Below are 25,605 nucleotides of genomic sequence, written 5' to 3'. Positions count from 1 at the left end.
GTGAGTGTCAAACAAGTATTAACTTTCTGGACTATTTCGATAAAGAGTACGTCACTCTTCCTCGAGTTAGTTAATCTACGTGTCGCATCGCGTATGCTAAAGCGCGACGCGGGGTTTAATATAGTCCAAGCCGCTGGCAACTCCGCGCAACGAAGATCGTAAATTCTGTCCAACGCGTGTGCTGCGGACCGACGTATCATCTAGGATACGCACGATCATCCTTGCATAACGATTATGCGGCATGACTCGCCTGTTGCAGTCCCTTTAAAAAGGCGTTCTCTCCGACGAGAACGGGCGCGTCGCTGCCGCGAAACGTCGCGGTCGCGACGCGATACGTGGGCGTCTCGAGACCGAGAGATCGCGAGAGCGCGGCGAGTAACGCGCGATCGCTAAATTACTATTTTTTTTCTTCCCGTCGCAATTCGTCGGCCGCTTTCGAATCCCACGAGAAATCCCGTAAAGCGACTTTCACGCTCCGCCACGACCGCCATGACGAGCGAAACGCGACACCTATGCGCGGCGTTTCCCGCGCGTGCATCGCCGGCGTGTACTTCCCGTGACGAATGCACGCGGGGTCGTTCGTCGGATTTCTGTTTGCGCACCGCTGCCTTTTTTTCCCTTCCTGCAATGTCGATTTACTTTTACCGCATCACTTGCCGCTGACGCAAGTTACGTCGCCGCGTTATGTCGTCGCTTAAAAACCCGAATCGCGCAATGACCCTTCACTTTCACACACACGACGTCCTTGGACCAATTAAGAGAGATTCGAAATTCACTTGACAGGAAGAGAAAAATACATACCTAAGAAACGCAATTTGCATAGCGCGCTTATTTCTTCTTGCTATTAATGATATAATTAGATCTGACATAACTGAAGTCTCGCGGAAACAAAATCGATCGAATAAAGAATAAGCATAATCTCAGGTTTATGTGGTTTCTTATTTTCCAATTCAATTATCTCACTAAACTTTTTTAAATTTCTATTAGTATAATAATATTAGCAATATGTTATAAAAAAAAACATTTAAAAATGGAGTAACTTTCAAAAACACGCAAAAATGTGCTAGAAGTTGCCGAAGCGTTTCGAACTTCGAGAGCGATGTCGAAAGAAAGCACGAGCGAGGTGTTCTTTAGGTTCTAATTTTTGACGAAAGTCCACTTTGTGTCCGGACTTATCGCCTGGTATCGCCCGCGGCTGGGCAGTTTCGCGATGTCCGGGGCGAACTCTTCGGCAGAGGAGGGCAACGGACCGGTTGGTCCTCTCTCGCCGTCGCATTCCCGAATATGGCAACGCGCATCCCAAAGTCCTGCGGGCTCGACGCGCAACGCGCTCGAATATATTCCAAGTCGTTCCGAAATCGTTATCCCGCGCGCGTGTCTTGTACTCGAACGCGGTTTTACCGTAAGTCTAAACGTCATCTGTATTTGGATGAAAATAAGTCATTCGACAAACGAACGTATCCCCCTCCCCTCCGTTTTCACTTACCTGGAGTAAACTCCTGCATTGAGATAAAAGGCAATCGAGAGACGGTTTTAGCGAATCTTGTACTAATAATGTCGTAATAATGTTATTGAAGCGTAAAACAAATAGGAAACTAATTGCTGCTTTAGCTAATCGCGCCCGGAAAATAAATTTATATATATATATATATATATATATATATATATATATATATAGATACATGGAAATATTCATAAAAATTTGTATCAAATAATAATGTATGAATACAAGAAATGACGAAAATAATTTATTATTACAAATATTTATAGTGTTAATATACATCGCATAAAATAATGCATTTAACTATGATTTTTTCCTTCTTGTAATGATAAATATTTTATTAAGCATAATAGTGTGATTAGTGCTTAATAATTGAGAAAATTATGAGAGAAGTCTAGAGAATAAAAAATGGAGAAAATAAGCCAAATGAAAAACTTCGTTTCTTCACTTTCAGAAGAAATCTTCGTTTATTGATTAAATGAGAGTAATTAACGCTTTTAAGCTGCTCGTAGATGTAATGCACTATTAAAACTATTCATTTAGAGTTTGACATTATCGTCGACAGAAGTTTTATAAACTGCAGACATCAAAAGAAATTAAATAACATCATAAAATTATAAAAACGTGATAGCATTTCGGAATCGTTAATCAATATCACAAAATTAACAACTCTTAAAGTTTCAAGGTAAAACGTACCTTTATTTTGGACGCTGTCTTCATTTAAATAGAACGAAGACAGATACAGCAAAATCGATCGTACCGATCGGTGGCAGTGTGTCCGTATCAATAGATGAACTCGCGCGATCGATAATTACGTAGACGTAAAGTAAGTATAGTGACTAGACTACATATTACATTCTTGCATTAATGGACCGAAAAATCTTTCTTCAAAGATACAAATCCAAACTTTCCATCAAAAGAGATCGTCGTAACGTTGTCCGATATACGGCTACACAATCTTTAAGTAATTAAATTCCTTCCTCCTTCATCTCCCTTATCTAGTACTTATACCTGCGAAACACGGCACGATCAAAGTGTTAAAATAGTTCGAAACAATTATACGTTCACTTAGCATCCCGGACGCTCTCTACAACTTAGAGCTAACTTATCAAGACCTGATCGAGTATATCGGCACATGGGGATTTTCTTTACTCCTCTTTCGCGTGACAATAAGGAAAAAAAACCGATAGGACCAGCTGTCATTATAGAATGTAATTCATAGAAAACTTACAATTTTATTTTCGCGAAAAACTCACGTTGTTTCTCAATTTCTCATTGATTTTAAAAACATTCTTTAACGTGGCAATGTGGAAAAATAATAGGACCAGCTGTCATCTAAGAATGTAAGCTCATAATTTTCCACGAGAAACTCGTTGTTTTTCGATTCTTCAGTCGCTGGTCCTAAAGGCGGATTCAAAGTTAGCTACGCAAAAACAAGATATCCCGTGGGACGATACATTCGATGTCTGGCATTCTTTCGCGATCCTGTCTTTTGGCGACGCGGGAGCAATACGAAGGCACGAAGTGTATCTCTCTGGTCGGCGTCACCCTCGACGATCGGCCGGTGCGATATACGTTCGATGACCCGCACCGCCGTTTCCTAAGTGTCTTTTAACGAGTGTCGCTATCTAGGGACGATGCATCTTCTGCCGAATGCAGCAACGCCAGCGATATAGTTTTGGTCCTCTCCATCGCTGCCGCGCGTCTCGTGTCTTTTCGTTCGCAGGCCACCGCCGCGGCTGAATCTGCCCGACTGCGACCGAGGACTGGAACCGGTATGTAATTTCGACAAGTTCAGTTCCTCCGTGCTACAAGACGCGGCCGAATGCACCTTTTGCATCAACCGCCGCGCTTACGTCGTCTAGAAGTAGAGGAGAAAGTGGAAACGTGAGATAAGATGGAGAAACATATACAAGAGACGGGAGATCACGGGGTGATCTCTTCCCTCTTTTCAGAAAAATACAAAACTTGGATGCGTGCACGATATCGTTTGTACAGTTTGTGTTCATACCAGACTCTGGAATGCGCATAAATCTTAAAACATATAACGAATGTAACGCGTAAAACTAAACGCTCAATTTCATGGAGTCAAAAGGCACACAATTGGCATCCCTACTGTCTTCTCTAAACATTCTCGCTTGTGTCTGCAGCATCGAGATCGCTGAACTCGTCGAAACTATGTCGGTTTCCGATTGTTGAGGATGACTAGCGAAAGCGCGTGTCTCTCTTTCTCTCTGTCTCTTTCTCATTGCAAATTGTTATCTCCGCGGGCGCGTCTTCGGCATCCAGCTATCGCTGTCGCATCGCCTCGAGCTCGACGAGCAACAATCGGCGGAAGGGAAAAACGCGTCTCTTCGCGAGACCGGGCCCGCGGATCCTCGTGGAAGACCCGTCGGTTCGTCCTCTCAGGCTCCGGCTGCGATCGCAGGTCCCGCGTCGTCCCCGGACGCGTCGGCGACCGCGCGATGCGGATGGGCGAGGGCAGGACTGCGGCAGCGGCAGCGGCGGCGAATCGAACGTGCCGACCCTCCGAGGCAACCTACAACAATAATCGTCCGACTCATGGCGCGCATGAAGCGATTGGGTAGATTGTATCGGACACGCTCAATTGATCTATGGACATCGCGCCGGGACACGCGTCTCCGGGCTGCTTACGTTATGGCAGGTGAAATCGTGAGCGCGCACGTGCCCGACGCGCATCGTTTTCTTACGAGGCGGCTCGCGTAGATCGTCCGAGATACTTGCCGTTACGTTGCTAAACAATACTGATGGCGCGCTTTCGAAGCGAAATCACTTTGGACTGGAACTCATACCGCGTTTCGGAATGGAAATATCAATGATATTTAAAAAGTATATAAGCTACGATATTTCTCAGAATTCTCTTGGAATCGTTTCATAAATTTGGAATTATTCTATGAACTAAAATAATAATTCACGAACCATATGCATAACTCGTTAGAAATAATCGTCATTACTTCGTATTAATACACGTTTCCTTTCAAATCCAAATCCTTCAATCCGTGCTTATTCGGAGATGCGTATATTATTGGATAGAATATGTATTGAAGTTGAATAAATTTGAATAAAGTTGAATACAATTTTATATCCAAGCGCAACGACGACTGCGAAACACACATTCTATTTCTTTAACTCTGTAAAAAATCACGTGCTTATTTTTTGCATACTGACAAGAATATCGCACTTGTACTTTCTGTATAAAATTAACATTTTTGTGAGCACGATACCGGTCATGCCGTTTCGCGATTCAGATAATAGAAGCAAATCCGTCTAACACGACGATACGAGCGCTATCCTGCACGTATAAGTATATCACGTAGGCAGATGTGTACGCCGACGATCGCTCAAGAATTCAATACGTTTCTAAATGCCAGTGTCATAAAGAGCAAGTTGTTCAACCGGACACCTACGCGAGCGCGAACGAGAACAAGGGAAGACGCTCACCTCGATCAGGCTTCTTGAAGCTCGCCCTTCACTCCCGGTACGCCGTGGTGATGCCTCGAGGCGAGCTTGTTCGCCAATTCGTGCATCACGTCTCGGTATATCACGGTGTCCAAATTCTCACCCAGCATGTAGAGGAGAAACCAATCGCCAACCTTGCTGCGACGCACTATGGTCTCCACGGCGTCCCTCCGTACCAAACGAAACCTCATTCGCAACAGGTAGACCCTCGTGCGCGGCGAAAATATTATTAGGATCTGCGGGGCAAATAGCAAATTACGTTGCAAGAACAAAAAAGAGTTAACTGCATTGTTACATTAATTATTATGGATTACAATTTTGTAATCGGAAGATATAACAAAAGTACGAATATTATTTTATCATTCTGAAGATAATAGACTTAAAAATTGAGAAATTCAAGTGGCATGCTTAAATAAGAAGTATCGATTGCGACAAATTGTATTTTTCGCAGATATTATTTGTAAGATACAAAATACAGAAGGTATTTTTTCCCCGAGATTACTGACCCTATATAAAACCGTAAAGAAACTGAGCACGCCGAGGAAAAGGAACCAGAACCACAGAAAGACATAGATCTTCTCGTTCACGACGTTCAGAGGCAGTATGCAGACGGCGTCGTGTCTCTCGACCTCTCCGCTGACGCCGTACTTGTAGAAGGTGCACTTGGTCATTCGTGGAAAGACGTAAATCATTGGGTCCACTCGGTCCTCCTGATCGGATTCGAGGAATCTGAGCACGTCGATGCCAAAGGTCAAAAAGGCGCCGTCGAAGAAGCGGTTCATCAGAAACATCTGACCTGCGACAATGTGCTCGTTGCTTTACAATTTTCCGTTACCCCCGTCTGTCTTTCTCTCGAAGGAACTTCGAAAGTCGCTTATAAAAACTATCTATAATATATTTTAGAACAATTTCGTATTTGAGCTTCCAAATATTAAATCATGATATTGAGTAATAATATCGAATCATAACTTCGCATTTAATCAAATTATACGATATGTAGATATACATATATTTCTACATAGCTTTCATAGTTGATTGATTCATACGTGTGAACGATTATATTCTCATACACGTTTACGTTGATAATCATATCACATTGCAATTGGAACGCGATAGACATCGAATAAAATTGACGAGCTATCTCATAGCAAATCGGGTAGTCGAGTTCGCAAGCGGTTGGCCAGCTGTATCGCTGCCAACTTGTACCGTGAATCATTCATTCATTCGCCGCTCATTATACGGCATTCATTTTTCTTATAACGCGCGTTTGTAAAATTAACGCGGACGAGCTGGTCTAGAAATAGCTCGTTGAATTCCATTATCCTTTCTATGAAAATGATTGCATTGTTGCGCGGTGCACAATCTTGAAAATTTGTTAACGTAGTTAAAATGCTTCGCGTTCATAAAGAAATTTAATTTTTGTGTCGTTTAGGTGTATATAACTGCTTGCACGAATTTCGAGATTACTTAATCAAGACTGACATAAACATGAATATTTCTTGACGCTTTAAAAATTTGTGTAGTTTGAATGTTTTAACTAAGAACGATTCGGCAGATATTTAATTGTTTAATTTTTTATCACGGCGCCTTTATCTGCTTTCTTGACATTATCGACGAAACAAGGTAAAAAATATAAAATAATGGAATATATATGTTTTAAACATTTATTCAATGTATGTATAGTAACGTAACAACGTAAAATAACAACAAGAATTCTACTTTTTAATCTCATCCGCGCGGGTATATGCATCTTGAAAACAGCGAAAGTGAAACGCTTTTAAATACCATTCTTAAGCGCATAACTGGTTTATGTTTATCGATCGTAAACGGAAGATACGCGGTGACGTTCGCTGCCTAACGGGTCCGCAAATTCCGGAATTCGCTCGTGTTACGACATCACGACGGGAACGTACTCCTCGTTGTTGATCGAGGAGCTCAAACATTGACTCGACGCGGACCGAAAAAGAAAGGAAGAGGGTGGGCTACTCACCGACCACATTCACCAGCGCGAGGACCTCGCATAGGTAGTACCTGTAAGCCCACCAATTGTGAAAGCGAAGGTTCTCCCAGAGGTAGTCGAGCAGCATTTTCTTCTTTTGCTTTTTCTCCACCTCGGAGCAGAGCCCGATGTCGAGATCCATCATAAGGGCATGAATCTTGCCACCCTCCCAGCCCTTCCAGAGCCAGCGCGGGGTATAAAAGAGGATCGCCTGCGAGCAAAGTGCCGAGTGAATAAATACCGACGAATCGGCCAATCGGCTGATATATTACGGGGAGTTCTGTGGGAGGCGGATCTACTTACGTACCAGTGCATAACCGACCGCGATAGCACGCGAAGGGAGCTATCATTATTGTATCTCGCGCCCGATAATTGCTGATTAAAACAATGCACGGGGGCCGCTCGCACGTATGCGAATGAAATCCTATTTTATGAATTTTTGGCCGTTAAGTCTGTTGGCCGCACACCTCCTTTCGAAAGGCGGAGAGTATGTCGCAAGCTTAATTATTTCATATCGTTATTGCATGTTTATCACGATTAGGCATCTGTGTTGTACGAAATTACATACCGGCCATTACTCATAATGTAATTGCGCTGTAACGAATTAACGGCAAAATTTAATTTGCAATTAACTAACTTATTAGTTACTTTACTTCACTGGACTTTTAACAGCCTGACACTCTTTTTTTTCATAACTCGGTTATAAATTAAGAATTAACGCTTAACGTATACGATAACATTTAACATAGATCACGCAACATATTACTGTCGGAAGATTCGAGTCCATCGTCAAGTTTTATCGCACGCGATCTTTATCGCGATATTTTATTAACTTCCTGCAATATTTTTATTCGATAATATCTCAGAATACGTGGCAGATTAATAGTCATGCCTGGAGGGGTAATCCGAGCTAATTGAATCGAGGCAATCTTATCTCACATTAGAAATTTCCGAAGCGATGTCAATGCACTTATCGAGACCACGATGTGGGAGTAAACCCTTTCTCACGGTATATAAAGCTTTCTGGCTTATCGCCAGGGGCCTCGGGTCGTGCTTGCCGTAGTACGCGATCGAATATAGATACGTACGCTCGTCGCGCGTTACCCCCTTACAACGTGTTGGCGAGTGTTCAGAAAATTCGAGCTAAATTGCAATTTACGGAAAGCTCGGATGATTGTTAATGAAAGTACGTGCTTAAGACGTGCGTCGGAACTTTAATGGGTTTCCCAAAACGTACTTTCCGACGAGCCACATTGTTTCTGAGAAGCGCAGAATATTATTTTGGCTTGGAGACAAATGACGGTGCAAAATGACGGTATAATTTTGTTGCAGAGAATACTAAGCGTTCCCTGTATAATAATTGCGTAATATTGTGCAAATTCTATGTTCTATATAAAATCTATTGTAAAGTCTATATAAAGTACAATTCAGTAAACCGGAGTAAAATTATATGATATAAACGATAATTTATTTACAGCGATATTTACGACAACTTTTAAAATATTAAGCTTTTTAAAAAGTACTTTAATGATTAATATCTGCATTAGTATCTACATAATCCGAAAAAGTCGCGGCAACAACTGGCAGGAAGTTAAACTTCTCTCTTATAAAGTTTTGTAAAAATGAATTATATGGATTATATATAAAAATGAATGTTATATAAATCGTTTAATAGCCTTAATGTACATCGTTTACGCATCGACGACAGGATTTTTCATGGGTGGTCTGACCTCGCTCTTGACGAGATTACGAAGAAACATAAAATAAACGCGCATGTCAGACCGATTGTACGATTCGCAGCTTTTAGTATTATCGCGGGAGAACGCCTGCGTTGTAAAGAGAAAAGGAAAATGCGTGACCGAAAATAGATCTGTGTTCTTCTCTTCTTCTCTCTTCCCATGCTCCAGCTAGGATCGAACTGCGACCACATTTGCTGCCCCGCTGGAAGGACATTTATATCTCAAATCCCTTTCAATGTTCAAACTTGTAGATTTGCATAAATTCCTTTAGATATGCAAATAGGCTCAAACACATCGATGATTACGCATTTGCTGTTTGCTCTTTTTATACAATAATACAAAATAAAATAAAATGAAAGTAACGTCGTAATTAATTCTCCGTAGACTTTCAATAAATCATATAATGCTCATATATTTGAGAAAAACAAACAAATTGTATCTGAGCTTGAGAATTCTATAAAATATTATTCTATAAGATATATTTTTAGTTGTAATGGAACTTTTGCAGAGGGATGAAAAGGTTGTTATAAGGATATTTTTCTCATACAATGGAAGTCTAAACCATAATTCAAAATTAGACGTGTAATAAGACGAATTGAACGAATTTATGTACGAATATATACTTATAACGAAAAATATTTATGAGAGAAGGAATCGTGTATATTTCGCCATGATTTCCGGCCGATGCGTCGTAGCATCTATGTGTCACGTTTGCCCCGAATAAATTTATCTAAAACAAGGCTTAAAGCATTCGAGAAGAAAGAAACGAAGAAGGAAGAAGACGGGACAAAGAAGTGTACTTCTTGCTACTTTTAACGTGCGTAAAAATAAGTGTAACGTAAAATATAACTAATTTCAAGCTATTAAATATAAATTTATGTATGTAATCAACAGAGAGCGTGTTTTACTAAATTTAATGAAATGTTTTTATTAAGATGCATTGTTATATTGTTTATATAGCTATTATCAAAAATTACTTATTTGAACAAAACAACTTATTTGGAAAACTTTCTATGTACCTAAATTTATTTTGCAGCTTGTTGTCTTGTGAATAAGAATTTCTTTCAAAGTGTTATTAGTTTTGGGAGATGTAAAATCTTTATAAGACTGAAAGGCTAGTTTTTTGAAAGCATGCGTATACTACGTCACGTTTTCAATTTTATTAAACGTTAATCATGTTAGCGGTGTGCTTTGCCAATTTATTAGCGGTATGTTATGGATGTTTTGTGTCAAACGTTGTTTAGAAAACACATTCAGATACGCAGCAATCAATTGCAAAATAAAAGGCGGATGCGCGATTAATCTAAGAGCGAGAGAGTTGTAGGAACATCGGACGTATAAATAGAGGATAGTGACTCAAGAAAAAGAACGATATTGTACGTGCGCGAAGACGAGTAATGCTTGAGGTATGGGAGGCGGAGGTATGATCAAAGATAGCATCGAAGGTACATATGCATTTTAAAGGCACAACTATCCGTAACCTGTATTTATGTATTGACGTTATGAACAAGGATTATCAATCATAGATAAACGAATACACGCATTTGCCGATCGTATACTGCTCATCGATACTGATTCATTCCCATGCATTTTCTGAACTATCTTAATTTAGATATGAACATTCGATCGCTTTCGCATGTTTCGTCATGTAAATAACTTTCCGCTTTTTCATATATAAAATTAAAAGCGCTCGAAGATTTAAATGTTAATCGATGTCCAAAGAGTCACATAATTTGCAAGAAGGATATTTCACGCATAGGGATAAATAAAAAATGATATTTATTATGAAAATTTCTAATATTCTTTAATCCAGTCGTTGACTGTTAGCATTTACTACAGAGAAAAGTGTAATTACAAAATAAAATTTAATAAAAGATAAGAAAAGAGATGAAAAATAGAGAAGGGGGTATAACGAAAGGTCGACAGAGATGCAAAAGGACGATAAGAGATCATTGCTTCTTACTTGCAGTAGCAAGAGGAAGATAACCCACTGATAGTATTTGTGCTGCTTGATCAGCGGGTGGGGCGCATGGCCGTGCCCTCCCTCGCCCTTGGTGTTTGACACCCCGGGGTAAGGCACGGCTTGACCGATGCTCATGTTGAACGCGCGTACCACGCTGTACGTGGTGTGAAGCCAGCAGAAGGTCTCCAGCACGGCCTTGTCCACGGCCGTAGTGGCTTCGCAGTGTATCGGCGAGCCAGAGATACTTTTACAGGCGAGGGTGAGGCAACCGGCCAGCAGCACCGCCACCGTGGCGCGATAATGCAACCGAAATATCATCGAGTCCTCGGCGATCCTGTGCACCTTGAAGAGCGATCGAATCGAGCCAAACAAATCGATCATTTTGAGCATCAGCGTCATGTTAAACAGATGGGGATCGGGGGAGTGACTTTGCTCAAGTCGCTTGGCAATCCCTCTCGCGACGTCTCCGTCCTTTTTGTCCTCTTCGTCGTTTTCTTTCACCAGCGAGCTGACTCTATTTTTGCACGGAGTAGTCTCGATCCCATTGGAAGTCCTTTGAACAAACTGCACGATGTTGAATCGCTTTTAGTCTTTCCTGGCTCATTTGAATATCTCGAGTCTCGAGGTAGCAATATCGAATAAAAGTATAATTTTTATACCGGTTTATACACCTCTCTATCGTTGATGCGAATTTTAATTTTATTTCTAAGTTGATTTCTCGAATCCGAACTTCTGTTTTACTATTAAAGAAGCGCCATTATCGCTTCAATTAAAACGTCGAAAATAGATACGGAGTAAATCGTTGGAAGAGCACAATTGCAATCGTACAAGTGGACCACCCGCGTAGTTCTCTTCGTGCTCTCTACGAGTCTTGAGATTGGACTAAAGGCGGAGTGTACACTGTATGCATTTTGTAGGCATACAAACCGTCGTAAAAATCACATGGTACTGTTTACTTTCCTGACTTCCCTTTAATTTACTTCAACTCCCTTCGTTTATTCTTCTCACTTCAATTCTCTCTTATTTTTTTGTCTTTCATATTTGAATAAAATATTAGTCTTCGAGCTTTAATGCTCTCTCCCTTATATGTAACACATGCTGATTTCCTCTCATCTTTATAGTTGTATCAATGAAAAGAATTGATGTGTGCAGTTCGCCATATGTATTTTCTTACAGGTTTCATCCTTAAAAATGCCTTTACAAATTACAAGGCTGTTTATAAACACAAGATCATGAAAACTACATACAAACACTATTTATTCATCACTTTATTTAATTTTTAATAGAAAACTATTGTTTATATTTCTCGCACCTCCAACTGTTCGCACACTTTCATTCTTATTTTTCATTCTTATTTATTGCCGCAGTTAATGCATAATTCCATCCACTTTGTTTTGCGGTAGAATTTCATTTAATCCAAAATTTAGACGGGACAGAACGGTTACACGAAGGAGAAATTAAAGACGATAAACGGAGTTGGAAAAGAAACACGCACGTGAGTCTCGGATACAAGCTGTCAGAAGACTGACCGGACTTGAGAGGCATCCCTTGACCTCGATACTAAACACATAACTTATATTATCTTGCAAGCGTCTGGGTCAGCATGATCAGCCAAAGGCTGATCGACGAAACATCAAAATGTATTATCCGCAATCTGACATAGTGTCACCCATCTGATATAATGCACGAATAGTTTTACCGAAACTATTTGATGTTCAATGTATAAGCAATATGTTTTCAATTTTATCATTTTGTCGCCAAGTTTGAAACGAGCCCACGAAGTCTAATATTATAGCGAGATTCTGCACATCCCTCCGAAATCATCTATGACAGAATTATGAATATTAATAAAGCTCGCCGGTCACGTCATCGCGCGCGGTGTATATCGCACCGATGACGTTTCTCGAAGGTCAAAATTAAGACGGAAGAAAATTTTGATGCATAGGATACATTGATTGACGTTACATTCGTAAACATTTATAATGCGAGATATTTAGAGCAAACTTTACGTGCGCGTAATTGAATTCGCGCGATAACGTATCAGGGGAGAAATCTATTTTTGTTCCGAGGTCAAGAAAAGAATATCCGAGAGTGAGGTAATTAATGGCCGTGAGACGTGAGATTCGTTTCCTAAAATCTTTTTATCTCTCCTCGTTACGTTACATGACGCGACGGTTACATTATCATAAGTATGAGAGCAACGGATTCCTGTAAGCTCATCGCTCTAATTGTATCGCGGATGCGGCAGGTAGAAAGCGGTTCGACGATCTCCATCATCGAAAATACGCTTAATCGACCGTATTACGAGTGCGGCGCGCTCCACATATTCCAGGCAACGAAATTAAGCGCGCCATTACCATGTGTAAAAGTACATTTCGGCGGACCAAAATGGACACGAAGCCGCATTTGTCGTCACCCCTTTAAACTCTTTCCCCTCCCGGACCCCTCAAAGAATAGGGAGCGATAAAAAGACGATGAAATCGACACAAGATATTCGTGTTCTGATTAAGAGGGCCGGGATTGATCTGCTAGGGTGCTCATTAAACCATCCTTTTCGTCGGCTCTTTTAGCCGCGGGATTTCGAGTAATCTCGCAGTCGTTAACGTGATCGTCCAATCAGAGAAACTGAAAAGAATGTTGATTCTTTCGTCCCTAACGTTCTCTGTCAGAGAGATAATCTTTTTTCGTGTGTGATTTATATCTGAGCTTTTCAATACTTTTTATAATTTTACAATTTAAACAAAATTTTTAAATAAATAACTATTAATTACGGAAGGATTAAAATAACATCTGTGGTTTACACGTTACGCGATGTAAACGTGGCAAAGAGCGGACGGAATACACGCGTATAACAGGCAGGATAAAATTCATTGTTCGATAAACGGCGAAATTAGCTCAACGATAATTATAGAAATACGTGAGGAGATATATCGGGGTAAGGGAATACATCAGTAAAAAAGCAGCGACTACTCGCTGTAAACAGTACAGTTTGCTTTGAGACGCCGGGCGAAAAAACACACGGCGAAGGGAGACGAGGAAATAGAAAGAGAACCTTCGTAGAGGGATAGGCTGTCGTCGACTGAGTTTATTTTGAGACATCAATGCGAGTAGCATGAAAGAAACGCGAGAGCACAAGGAAAATACTACGGATCGCTATTTCAGGTGTTCGCGCCGCACGCACCATTAACCCGTTTCACCCAAACTTTCCTACGAACGATTTTTTTTTGTTTCATGAAATAATTAGCTGCGACAGGCGACAGCGAGTGTTCGATACTCGCTTTTTAACGGCAACATTATCGTCTACACTGCGACATTCGTATTTCTTCCGAATAATTTGCATATATGATGTTACTATCGCGCCAAAGCTCACTTATACATATTTTCAAGTTACGTAAATTATGTAATTTATAACGCACGGCGTTGTGTAATGTATGACGCCGATCACGCAACCGTGCGTGGCACACGGTTTAACTTTCCGGGGCCGAAAAGGCGAAGCAGTCCGCGATCGTCCGACCGTCTTTGATCGTAATCGTCTTTGATCGAGCGCACGAGGCGACCGCACGAGCAGCCCTCAATGACGAAGTTTAGTGTATTGTTATACTTAAGGTTTCTTTCTTGGCAATGGACTAGATGGTAAGCCTTGAGCGAGCGACGTGCAGGTCGCTCGAGGCTCGAGCGCAAGCAGGAAGGATTGATGGATGAGTAACGCTTAACGAGTGCAGCGCTAAAAGCACCGGTACGTTTTATGGCCCGTACGCAAAACCGCACATTCGACGCTAAACGTGGGTGCTTGATGTTTCACTTGTCTAATAGACAAGGTGCGCGTTCGCGTTCGCGAAAGGCATCAGTTAGGCATCGCGCTATTACATTTGGCGTTAAATAGACGCGTATAAATTTTGATGGGATTTTCGAATTACGAATTTCTGCGTAGCGCGGCCAGTTTTGCGTGCGGGCAATGTTTCGATATCCGCACTTGCAAAAACAGCCACGACATATATCACGTTAGTCACACACACACACTCGCGCAGTCGGCAGCTTGTTATTATTATTCAGCCATCCAAAGCTTTACTTGTTAATAGTATTATTCTGCCATTCAAAATTTTACTCGTTAATATTACACGCATTTACATGCATATATTTATACGTATGCATACATCTATCTTTTTGGATTTTTTTACGCTTAAATTTAAATGTTCTACTAATTGTAAATCAAATCAAGATATCTGAATTTTTAGCGCATACTTAATTAACGATAAATTCACCCGAATACAAGCGGTCGAGGTCAAGAACGCTGAACGAAAAAACAAACGGCATGTATATCAATGATCGATCGATTACCTGGAGGAACAGCATGAAGCAGACCCACTGATAGTATCTGTACTCCTTTCGCTCGGTTTCGGGATACGATTTGGAATTGTCGACGCCGGGAAAGGGCACCTCCAGGCCTTCTTTCTTTCGGTACGCCGCGGTTATCGTATACGTGCTGTGTATCCAGCAGTATGTGTTCAGGACGTCCTCGGGCAGGTCCTTACTGTGTATGCAGTCGATGGGATTGCCGACGTACTGGCGGGTTGTGACGATCAGGGAGAACGCTATCAGCAGGATCACAGTCAGGCTGTAATGCAAGCGGAAGACGGCGCTGTCGATGTGGATGTGCGAGATTTTTATGAGACTCTTCAGACCGCGAAATATGTCCAGCATCTTGGTACCAGAACGATACCAAAATAAGAGATCAGAGGCCACGCCGGGCCACGGCGGGTCCCCGGAATAACGCTGCCGCAGGACTTCGCGTCCTTCCACGTCGCTCTTTCGTTCTTTCTCTATATTTTCCACCGTTCCTGATTTCGAGACCGTTTTTCAGCCGCGTTAAAGTTTCGCTTTTCGTCCACTTTTTCACTTCCAAGCACGGCACGAACCTATAACTTGAAACGAAAGTCCCGAAAACGCGCATGGATCTTGCTAAAAAATGTTAACTGTGTACATTTTCTTATTTCGTTTATATTTCCCAACTTCTGTAGATCTTCCTTTCAAAAAGAGATCTATTTCACTTTATCACTTACTTCATTTTCTTCGATTATTGTCTCTGCGGTCCTTTTTTGGTTTGCAATAAAATATCTTCCTTTGATCGTCAAAAATATATATATATTGTACATATTTTATTTGCATCGCATTTTTAATAATCACTTTGTCATTTTTGATAGATCTATATATTCTATCTTTGGTCGATCCTTTGGTCGATCAAAAACTGTGTGAAATATTATCTTCTTACGACTTATATGCATTATTTAAAATCTTATCCTTAATGCTATAAATACTGTCTTCTTAAGTAGCGACTATTGTTCATCTTTGGCATTGAAATCTTCTGAACAACATTAGCCAGTCTCACATTTCTTCCCGTAAAGAAACGTGGAACAATCCTCTCACCGCTCTGTATCTCTCCTCCTTCGCATTTACTCCGCCTTATTCGACGAATGAGCGATTTTTCTTCGGAAAAGTTTGCCGTACGGACGACGATCCCTCGATCGCCGAATCGCTTTGCGATCGGCGCTGACGGGTCTCTTCGAATAATCCGCTACGGCAATAGTCCTCCCGCGCATTCTTCTCGTATTCTTACTCACGTTCGTATCGTAGCTTCTAATCTTGGCTGTTCGAATACACAGATATTCGGTGTGACACCGTCGGCCTCGGTGACACGCGCAGATTCGCCGATCTCGCGCATCTCCGCGAGTTTTCGATTCGAAGAGCAGGCCGGCGAGAGATGCAGGCTCTTAAAATATCTTATCCCACGATCTCCCTCGGGTATTCTAAAAAGGAGAGTTTTCATTCAGATTCTTACTTTACGGTTCCGCTGTCATTTGCACGAACTAAAAGTTATACGAAACGATCGCAACCGTACAAGATTGCGCGCTTTGAAATGTTTACACGAGTCCTTCGCGGGTTACCAAAATTTGTACCGCGATATTCTCGGAAAGTGTCCGTGAAAGCGCGAAAAATCTTTACGACTCGCCCCGCTCGCGTGTTTCGTCTCTCGTCTTACGTTTTGATGCCGCAATAAAGTCACCGTAAATCCCTCGCCGTTCCTTTTCCCTTTTTTTTTTTTTGAAAAATGTCAAGAGGGAGCGGATATGATTTGTCTTATCGAAAGCCTGACGCTGTCGTCTAATTTGGAAACATCCTCCTTCATAAAGCGATGAGAGTGACGCGTCTCGGAAAATTTCGGAGAAAGCGCACGAAAATATCTGCTCGCGACTCACGTTGCGTTACGATGTTTTCTACCCGAAAACTTAATTAAATTGATCATTATAAGAAAACGTATTATAAAAAGAGAAAACTTTCAATATTAAGGAAAGATCCTCTCTTGCTGACGTTTATTGTTAAATTTTCTCTCTTGCAAAAACTATTAAAATAAGTATATTCCTAGCTTCTGTGCACGTTTTCGAACACAATCAATATTTATTAAATGATACAATTAAATTAATTATTATAAGAAAAGCATACGTTGTTGAAAGGAAGAACTCAGTATTAAGGAAATAAACCCTTCCTCTTGCAAAAATTACTAAAATTACTAAAAAGGGGAAGGTTCTCTCGGAGTTTACGAAAAAACCCTTGCTGACATTTATTATTTTCCTTTATTTTATAAGAACTATTAAAATACAGTAAGAATTTTCCTGACTTTTGTGCACATTCTCGAACACAGCAAATATATTTATTGTTGTTCTTGGAAACATCAGGTAGGGCTTTCAAAATTGACCTGTCAAAAAAGATCGACTCGTCTTCCGTTTCACGCTCCGTAGAGAAGCGATTCAATTTAGTTTCACGCAAGTAAAAGATCCGATTACGCGTTCACCGTAAAAGCCGGATTAATTCTGCCCGACGAATTCGCGAACAAATTCTCATATGTCCAAGTGAGTTCGCGTTATTTCCGATTTTGTTTCCGAACGATTTCGAGATCAAGTATGAGCCGGTGACCGACTATTTTCAAGATGAAGTATTGCCGATATGAAACCGTATTCGCTCATGAACTGGCGAAATTATCGCGTGTGCTTCCTCGGGTCGAGGTTAAATCCGAAAACCGGGCTTTATGTTCGCGAAATTTAAACAATTCCCTCAACGAAGAAATACTGTTATGCACACTCGACAGCCGCGGCGGTTCTTTGTCGATGTTACGAAAGTATAAGGGTTTTCTTCGACTCGGTGAAGTTGTGTTGTTGGGTCTGTGCCAAGATAGGATGCGCTCGCCGTAACCATTTTAGAGTTGAAACGTTTTTGGGAAAATAAAACATTTTACACTTGTTTCCGCGCCCGCTTGCGCGTGCGGTCCGTCGATGTTTTAACGGGGTGACCGCGTGGAAATGGAAATGAGAAACGTTAAAACGTGCCAAAATTATCGAACGCTTCGAAACATAAAGAAACAATCTATGTTGGACATTAACGAAATTCTTTTTTTCAGACTATCCGAATAACCCTGATGGTTCTTCTCGCGTGTCATCGGTAGTGCTACATAAATCTCCCCAAGAAAAATCTACGGAAAAATCGAGATGGACTCCACCTGCTTATTAATACCTGCAAAAATATGAAGTGTAAAATCCTACGACGTATCCAATAAGTCGTTTGTATCGCGATTCGCTCATGATACGCGAGCGCATTCTGATTAATCAACTTAAGAGCGTTATAATTTATACATAATCTTAATTTGCATATATAATTAACTCCATATTTTCAGTTTGCGATTTCAGATAGACAAGCGTAAGAACCAATATCAATTCACGTACTTAACTCTCCGTCCTGCCAATTAGCCACCAATTTCCTGCTAAGTCTCTGCACAGCGATGGCTGAGCGCAGATAAAGTTAATTCTTGAATATTAGCGTCGCTCCCTCCCCTTCCCCTCTCCCCCCACCCCCAAAGCGGATATCCGCAGTCCCATCCTTCTTATTTGACTTCGCGAAGATGAGCAACGAACGCGCGCGGCGTAAATACGACGCGAGCGTAGTCGGGAGAAACTTTTTCCAGATGCGGCTGAGCGATAGGGAGTATCGCGGATGATAAGTGAGACAAGTGGTACCGGCGGATACACAACGAGCACGGGGGATTGCGAAGTCTCGGCGAAATGCTCGAGGGGCCCCCCCTTTCCCCCCGCTTTATTTATAACCGGCGCGCGATGGGGTCTCTCTCTCGTAATTTTTTTCCCCCCCGAGTCCCATTAATGCCACGAGCCGGCGGCGGGCTCGGGTAAGCGAGAAACGATCGAAAACTCCGCGGCAATTAACGCACCGGCCACTTCAAAGGCACATCCGCTTTGATACGACCCCCTCCCCCCCCCCTTTCCCTTGTTCCCCCTCTAACCTCCTAGTTGGCGTATATCGGCGCGTTATGACGCGCCTCGCCATCCATTTGTACCGCCGAAAATGAGCCGGGCTAGGCAAGAAATTAGGAGACCCGTAATGCTGTTTGACGTGCGCGCTATTCTATTTTAGCGTTTACGTATGCGACTGCACTTCGCCGCCACGAGCGAAACCGCCCGGCGGCAAACGGTGCGGATAATGTGGGTAAGCGCTCCTCGGAAATACCTGAGGGCAAAACGAAGCGAGCGAGAGAGAGAGAGAGAGAGAGAGAGAGAGGTGCGCTAAAAGGGACTTCCCGGCGTTTTCCGCGCGTCTAGCACTTTTAGGGTGGATTCACACCACCCGGGTGCGAGGGTCGTTCCGGTCAAAAGGCAGGATTGTGATTTCAAAATTAGACAGTCCCATAATTCGAACTACGCATTGGATGACTAAAACAGCGTGTCCTTACTTAAATCAATACTTTGAGTTAAGTAACATTTTGTTATTTCTAACTATACCATGTGTGTCGAAATTTATTATTTTAACACAAAACAGTATTATTTTAACTCCATTGTTTTAGTCAAACCAACGACATACATATTGAGTAGGAGCAGTAGCGCGACCTATATATAGGAATAGTTAAAAATTACTCAAATTGAGTATAATTTGACGAATTTAACAATGTAAGCCAGTGACTTGTCTCCGATATGCGACAAAGATTCTGATAAGAAACTGCGTGGCGCGATTTGATCCCGTAACAATAATTCGATACCGTTGTCAGAGGTCCGAGATTCGTTACGCGGAATCATATACCATAACTCGATCCACGATTGTCGATGAATATATCGAAATATTTGGAGCAATGTGATCGTTTCGCACAGTGTGAATCGAATAATCGTTTATTGCGTGGGATCGTATCTTGACTTTAACTGTAAACTGCTAGACATTTTCTATCGTAATGTTATTTCCAAGAACGTTTAATCGAATCGCAAACGAATCGCAAATGGGATCCGCGCGCACGATCACCCCTGCGGTGTAAATCGAGCCTTAATGCGTCCTGCTCCCTCTCGCCCCCTTCGAGCTCATTCAGAATGTTTATCATCCGCGTTCTTTGCAGTGGTATTAAGTATGGACTATGGCAATGCCATTCCGACTTTTTTAGCCGTTACCCCTTTAAGATGCCATTGCAGACATACCTTGAAAAGCGCTGATGGTAATCGCGCAAAGTCTTTCAGATTGCCGGCATCGCTCGCCGGACTTTATCCGCGATGCTTCTAACAAAAAGAAGCCTTTGCAGAAAATCAAGGATACAATCCGATAAGCGTCTAAATCCGTCTAAATATGTTATTACGCGAAATGATTTTATTTTTAGAGACAATATATAAATTTCTATACAGAGTAAATTAGGAAACAATATATTTAATTAACGGGTTGCTGGCGAAAAAGTTAAAATTCAAAATTAAATGCGAATTAATAAGTCAACCGGCTTATAATCAATAGAAACAGCCCACTAAGTTTTTACACGTGTCGTACAGAATGCAAGGCGTTTTAATGGACCGCACCTCGCGAAGATAACACGTGTAGCCTAAATAGCTAAATTAGTCCAGCGTGTCCACTTCTCTCCGCACGTATAAAAATACGAGCCTAATGTACGACTCCGGGGTACTCTGGGGGTACTTGAAAATTCTTACTGCTCGAGTTGTATAACTCGCGTTAGATTACACAACGTTTGTAACGGCACTTCGGATATTTACTAATGAAGGAACGCGCGAAGAGCGACCGAAGTGATACATCACCGTTAATAGGTGATACTCAGACAATCGCCGAGGAGAGACCGATATAGAGGACGTTCACGCGCGATCTCGTAACCGGGATTTGTGAATTAGCGCTGACGCGCTTGTAGTAAACGCGTATCAGGCGGCGCGGGCGCGGATTTAAATAAAGCGTGCAGCGCGGCGTTATTCGATTAGGATCAGATCGGGGATCGTGCGGGCCCGTCGTGTCCGCTTTATATCGCGCGCGAATCAAGATATCCGCGATGACGAATGGAGCTCACGACGCATTTACAGCCGTTTAAATTGATACAACGGCGAAGATCAACGTATCAACGTGGAAAGGTGGACAAGAAGCTTTCGACCGCGTGTCTCGTCTCGCGTTATACGTTCCAACTCGTATATATCTCGTCTCTTTTGACGTAGCGCAACTTTTCGACATTCAAATACTCTCTGTGTGATGATGTTGAAGAAAACAGATGAGGAAGCAAATGAAAGTTTTATTGAACAAGATAAATTAGAATTGTAGATATTGTTCCACTCGTGGCCGACATTGCACTCGCGGCGATTGCGAGAAACGCGTTATACGCACTTTGCACTTTAATTCGAATGTAATTCAACGAGCGGTAATAAGTCAGGGGGCAAGAAGTAACGGGAGGTTCGACTGAGAGATTTGAGACGTCCGTTCGCTGTGAAGGACCGCGGCGGACTCGTTATTGTTCTTTGTTCTATCGTTCGTATATATATGGTAATATGTTCTTCTTTATACTCTTCGGAAATTTCGGTACTATTAATGAGGAAACATAAAAACAAAATATAAATTCAGATAACAGAAGCGTAGTGAGAATGTGTAGCACCCGAGGGTATTCAAGCTCCAAACTTTTATGCAAAACAATTTTTCATAAAATTAATAATGATCACGTGTAGATACATATTTTATGTTTTTATATCTAGTCTCATTATCTAAACATCGAATAAAAGGGCATACTAAATATATTTCACGTAAATATAATCTTAAAAATGATTAAATTAATTGAAATCTGATATTAAGGTTAGTAAATTTATTAAATTAATTATTTACTAACCCAGGTAGCAAAGTGACGTCAAATGACGTCTTAATAACGTCTTAATGACGTCTATGACGTCAATAAGACGTCTTTAGACGTCATCTTTGCTACTTGGGAAATGAATATTAATTCTCTCTCTGAATCTTTTACGTGTCATAAATCGTGTCATTGTCATTATCGTTTCTTTGAAATGATCTTTTTTTATCTTTCGGCACTAAGAAAATCATACAAATGTATTCACATGTCATTTAGACTATAAATGTTCCGTCAATACTTTTTTATGAATTATACATTTGTTGAACTTGGTGATGTGCGTAACTGGCAGTTGGAGATATGTATTATATATCATACGTAGCTTCACTGGCGGATCCTGGAAGGAAAGGTTAAACTCTCTTCTTCCAAATAAAAAATAATCAGTTTCGCTGGATCCGTTTAAAAAATCTAAATTCATTAAACGTTAAAGCAGGATCAAAAGTTTCACCACGTCCTCATCGTTGATCATGGAGTAAAAGCTAAGCACGCGTTCTCGTGACTCTTCCCAAAACTTGTTCGAGATTACTTAATCCTGTTTCCCTTTGTTTCCCTTTGTTTCTACTCTTCGTTCTCTACGGCTTTGTTAAGTGGTGAAAACAGTATATAGAGAGGAACGAGCGTAAAACAGTGATAACGGCATGTCTTTCTTATCCGCCTCCTTCATTTTTTTTCTGCTCGCACGACTCGCAGAGTCGTAAAAACGAAGCAAAGTTTACTCGATATATCATAAACGAAAATATAAGAAAGAGCGAAGTCTTTCGCGCGCGCGCTCTTTCTCTCAAAATATTCCGTACCCGCGATTTCTCGTAAAGGGAGACCGATAATCTAAACACGGGGCTCCGCGCGAGAGATGAGACCTTTCGACCGATATTCCAAACACATGCAGAATCCGTGCGGGACGAGACCGCGCTCGGTCGAGTCACTCGTCCAGCATGCTCGCCACGTTCGCGAGCAATGCATCATCGCGAACAAGGGTCGTCCGAAAATATCCGAGGCGGCAATCAGCGATTGAAATCCGCGTAATTTTCGCCGAAACGCGGTTTTTCCGACTTCGCCAAACAGATAAAACGCCCCTCACGTCGAGGTGTACCTTTCATCAGATCCTCAAACAAGCGAAGCGGATCCGCGGCGTTGAAATTTAAAATACTTGATGGAGTTACATTCCTGACGTTGGAGAAATTTTGCAACGTCACGCTATTAAATATATTCAAGGATAAAATTTAAATCAATACTTTGAGTTAAATAACATTTCGTTATTTTTAACCACTATGTGTGTCGAAATTTATTATTTTAACACAAAACAGTATTATTTTCACGTCATTGATTTAGTTAAATTAACGACATATTGTGGATCAGTGACTGTATCTGAAGAATAATTAAAAATGACTCAAATTGAGTGTAATTTGACACTACGAATTTAATAGTGCGCATCTCGAGTACGGTAAACGCTAAAAAATCTCGCGCGTCACTTTTCACGTAAATATAATTATAAACAAGTGCGACAATTTCATCCACTTGCATTACCGTTCGCCGTATACGTTCGCTAACGACGTGACGCCGGGATTAGCGTTTATCGCGCACTCGAGACACGCGGATATGCCGTTGCATCAAATCTCTATAATAATCCCTCGTATAACCGCGCGAAGGAAGTTTATCCCGGTGTATCCGTAATCTTGTATAATCTCGCGCGAACAGAGATTTCTCCCCGAGGCACCCGGGGGAAGAAGAGGACCTACGTTTTCCGGTGACAATCCGCGACCGGCTGGAGGGAAAAAGAGAGAGGAAAGCGGAGATCGACTTCATTCTCATGCCTGTCACTCGCGTGGTGCACGCGCGCCGATCGGCGAACCGATCTCTCGGCCTGTCCCGGCCCGGCCCGGCGCGGCGCGGCGCGGCGCGGCGTCGCGTCGGGAGGATTCTAGCCCGACAACTTCCGGCGGTGGAGCCTGGCTGCGCGTCGCGACGCCGTGGACGACCGGCGGTGGCGGCGATTCGTCATTCCGTCGTCGTATTCCGTCGGCGCGATCAGTGAGATCAGTCGCGGTCGTTCGTCGCTGACCAACGATTCCGTCGCCGTCGCGACGACGCGACGCGATGCGACGCGACGCGACGGTCGGCCGGTCGATCCGGTCGGTCGACGGATGAGCGACGGATCAGCCGCGATGAATCGCGGTGGCCGCGGCGCGATCGCGTCGACGGCGGCCTCCGCCTCCTCTTCCCGCTCGTCGGCGTGCGGCAACGTCGTCGTCGTCGTCGGCGTCCTGTCCACGTCCACGCTCCCGTCGATTTCGTCGCACGCGCACGCACATTTCCGGCGGCCGCTTCCCGCCTCGCCGCACCGCGCAACGCGTATCGCACACACGCTCGGTTCCGCGCGGGCAGACTCGCTCGCACTGCGCGCACGTTCCTCGGCTCGTCGGCTCGTAGCCGGGGCCAGAGCACGGCATGGCATGGCATGGCACGGCACCTCCGCTTAGGAGCACGGAGACGAGGAGTCGGGCACGCTCCAGGAATAGAAACGCCGAACCCGAACCGAGCGTGCGGGCGCGAGCGAGCGAGCGTTGCGCCGGGAGCGCGCGTCCGCCTCGCGCGTTGGAGACGCGAGAGACGCGAGAGACGCGAGAGAGACTCCTCGCCGCCGCCGCCGCTGCCACCGCGTACACTCGTCCCTAATTTAGGACCGATTCCTACGGCGTCTATTAGCTCTGATGGGGGTCATTTTTATCTTCCACTTTTTATTACGCCGAATAGATAGGCGATTTCTCATACGAATCTCGAAAGCGCCAAATTATTGATCACGATGGTAGGTACTTCGTGACGTTGTTACGTTGAAATAATTTAAGATTCTATCAGTTCAGGAGACTGTCTCTTATATGTTCAATTATTACCGCTCCAAATTACGCGAAAACAAGATGGAAAACAAGACAGCCAGGAGAATCTGTCTTTAACCAATTACGCGCCTGATCGCAATTAAAATACATAAACGACGTGTCTATCATGTCATATTGGGCTGACGCGGTGTTCACGTAATTTATTTATCGAGCATCCCGCGTGTTTCCCGTGTCCATTATACTTGCTGATGCTGGTAGCGTCGGGAACATCCGGAATACCATCGAAAAATCGTCGTCTCGAAATGAATTAGACGCGATCAATTCGAGCGATCCCTATTTATTTAGAATATTCCGATAACGTGATATTCAGTGCACATGTACCTTTCAGATTTGCGCGATAATTTCGCTGAGCTTTCGTTTGAGCGTCTCATTGTTTAAAAATACATCGCACGTGTCATGATCACAACCGTGACTTTTACTCTTGTTCGTACGTTAATTATTTACTCTTTGAAAATATATTATGTGAACAGCGGCTGGAAATAAAACAAATATGATAGAATTTATATACGGTATTGCATGATTGACTGGCTGTTGATTTTATCCATTTATTAACACTAAGACGGTAATGTTTACTTATTTGTGCTGAATTTGCAGCCAAAAATCGTCGCATTGCAATAACGATACACAGTAAAAAAATTTGTGTTAAATATAACATAAATCACATGTCCCAAACGGTCCACTCAAATTTTTGTGTTAATTTAACATAATGTGAATATGTCAAATTATGACACAAATATTATGTCCATAATTTAACACAAAATAAAGAAAAGTTTGATGATATGTGAACGAAAATTTTATGTACAACAGACATATGTATAATGTTAAATATAAATGAAAA

At 42.3% G+C, this 25,605-nt stretch overlaps 3 protein-coding genes across 5 annotated transcripts in view; 1 reads left to right on the top strand and 2 right to left on the bottom strand.

Annotated features, from left to right (window-relative positions):
• Positions 1-25,605, top strand: part of LOC139770253 (uncharacterized) — a 160,946-nt gene that overhangs the window by 91,260 nt on the left and 44,081 nt on the right. The gene's annotated exons all lie outside the window — the stretch shown is intronic.
• LOC139770250 (innexin shaking-B-like) lies at positions 1,727-24,394 on the bottom strand. Its single transcript, XM_071702069.1, has 6 exons — positions 23,613-24,394; positions 15,021-16,486; positions 6,972-7,191; positions 5,488-5,777; positions 4,964-5,217; positions 1,727-4,040 (listed from the first exon to the last, which is right to left on the bottom strand). Exons 2-5 carry the CDS (start codon positions 15,381-15,383, stop codon positions 4,969-4,971), a joined length of 1,122 nt encoding a protein of 373 aa, XP_071558170.1. The 5' UTR covers positions 15,384-16,486; positions 23,613-24,394; the 3' UTR covers positions 1,727-4,040; positions 4,964-4,968.
• LOC139770343 (innexin shaking-B-like) lies at positions 10,524-11,081 on the bottom strand. The gene has a single exon (XM_071702252.1). The coding sequence runs from the start codon at positions 11,079-11,081 to the stop codon at positions 10,524-10,526; it is 558 nt and encodes a 185-aa protein (XP_071558353.1).

Source organism: Temnothorax nylanderi, unplaced genomic scaffold (genome assembly GCF_030848795.1).
Source record: "Temnothorax nylanderi isolate EJ_2023f unplaced genomic scaffold, tnyl_v1.0 TNYL_tig0028_pilon, whole genome shotgun sequence".
Classification (NCBI taxonomy): domain Eukaryota; kingdom Metazoa; phylum Arthropoda; class Insecta; order Hymenoptera; family Formicidae; genus Temnothorax; species Temnothorax nylanderi.
The sequence above is the reverse complement of the archived record's forward strand: the minus strand, read 5'-3'. Positions and strand labels throughout refer to the sequence as shown.

Coding starts and splice junctions, on each gene's coding strand:
- LOC139770250 (XM_071702069.1), bottom strand. CDS start 15,383: ATGCTGGACATATTTCGCGGTCTGAAGAGTCTCATAAAAATCTCGCAC. Junction 7,192..15,020: donor GCTTCATGCTGTTCCTCCAG/GTAATCGATCGA, acceptor CTTTGCTCGCAG/GCGATCCTCTTTTATACCCC. Junction 5,778..6,971: donor CGCGCTGGTGAATGTGGTCG/GTGAGTAGCCCA, acceptor ACATTGTCGCAG/GTCAGATGTTTCTGATGAAC.
- LOC139770343 (XM_071702252.1), bottom strand. CDS start 11,081: ATGACGCTGATGCTCAAAATGATCGATTTGTTTGGCTCGATTCGATCG.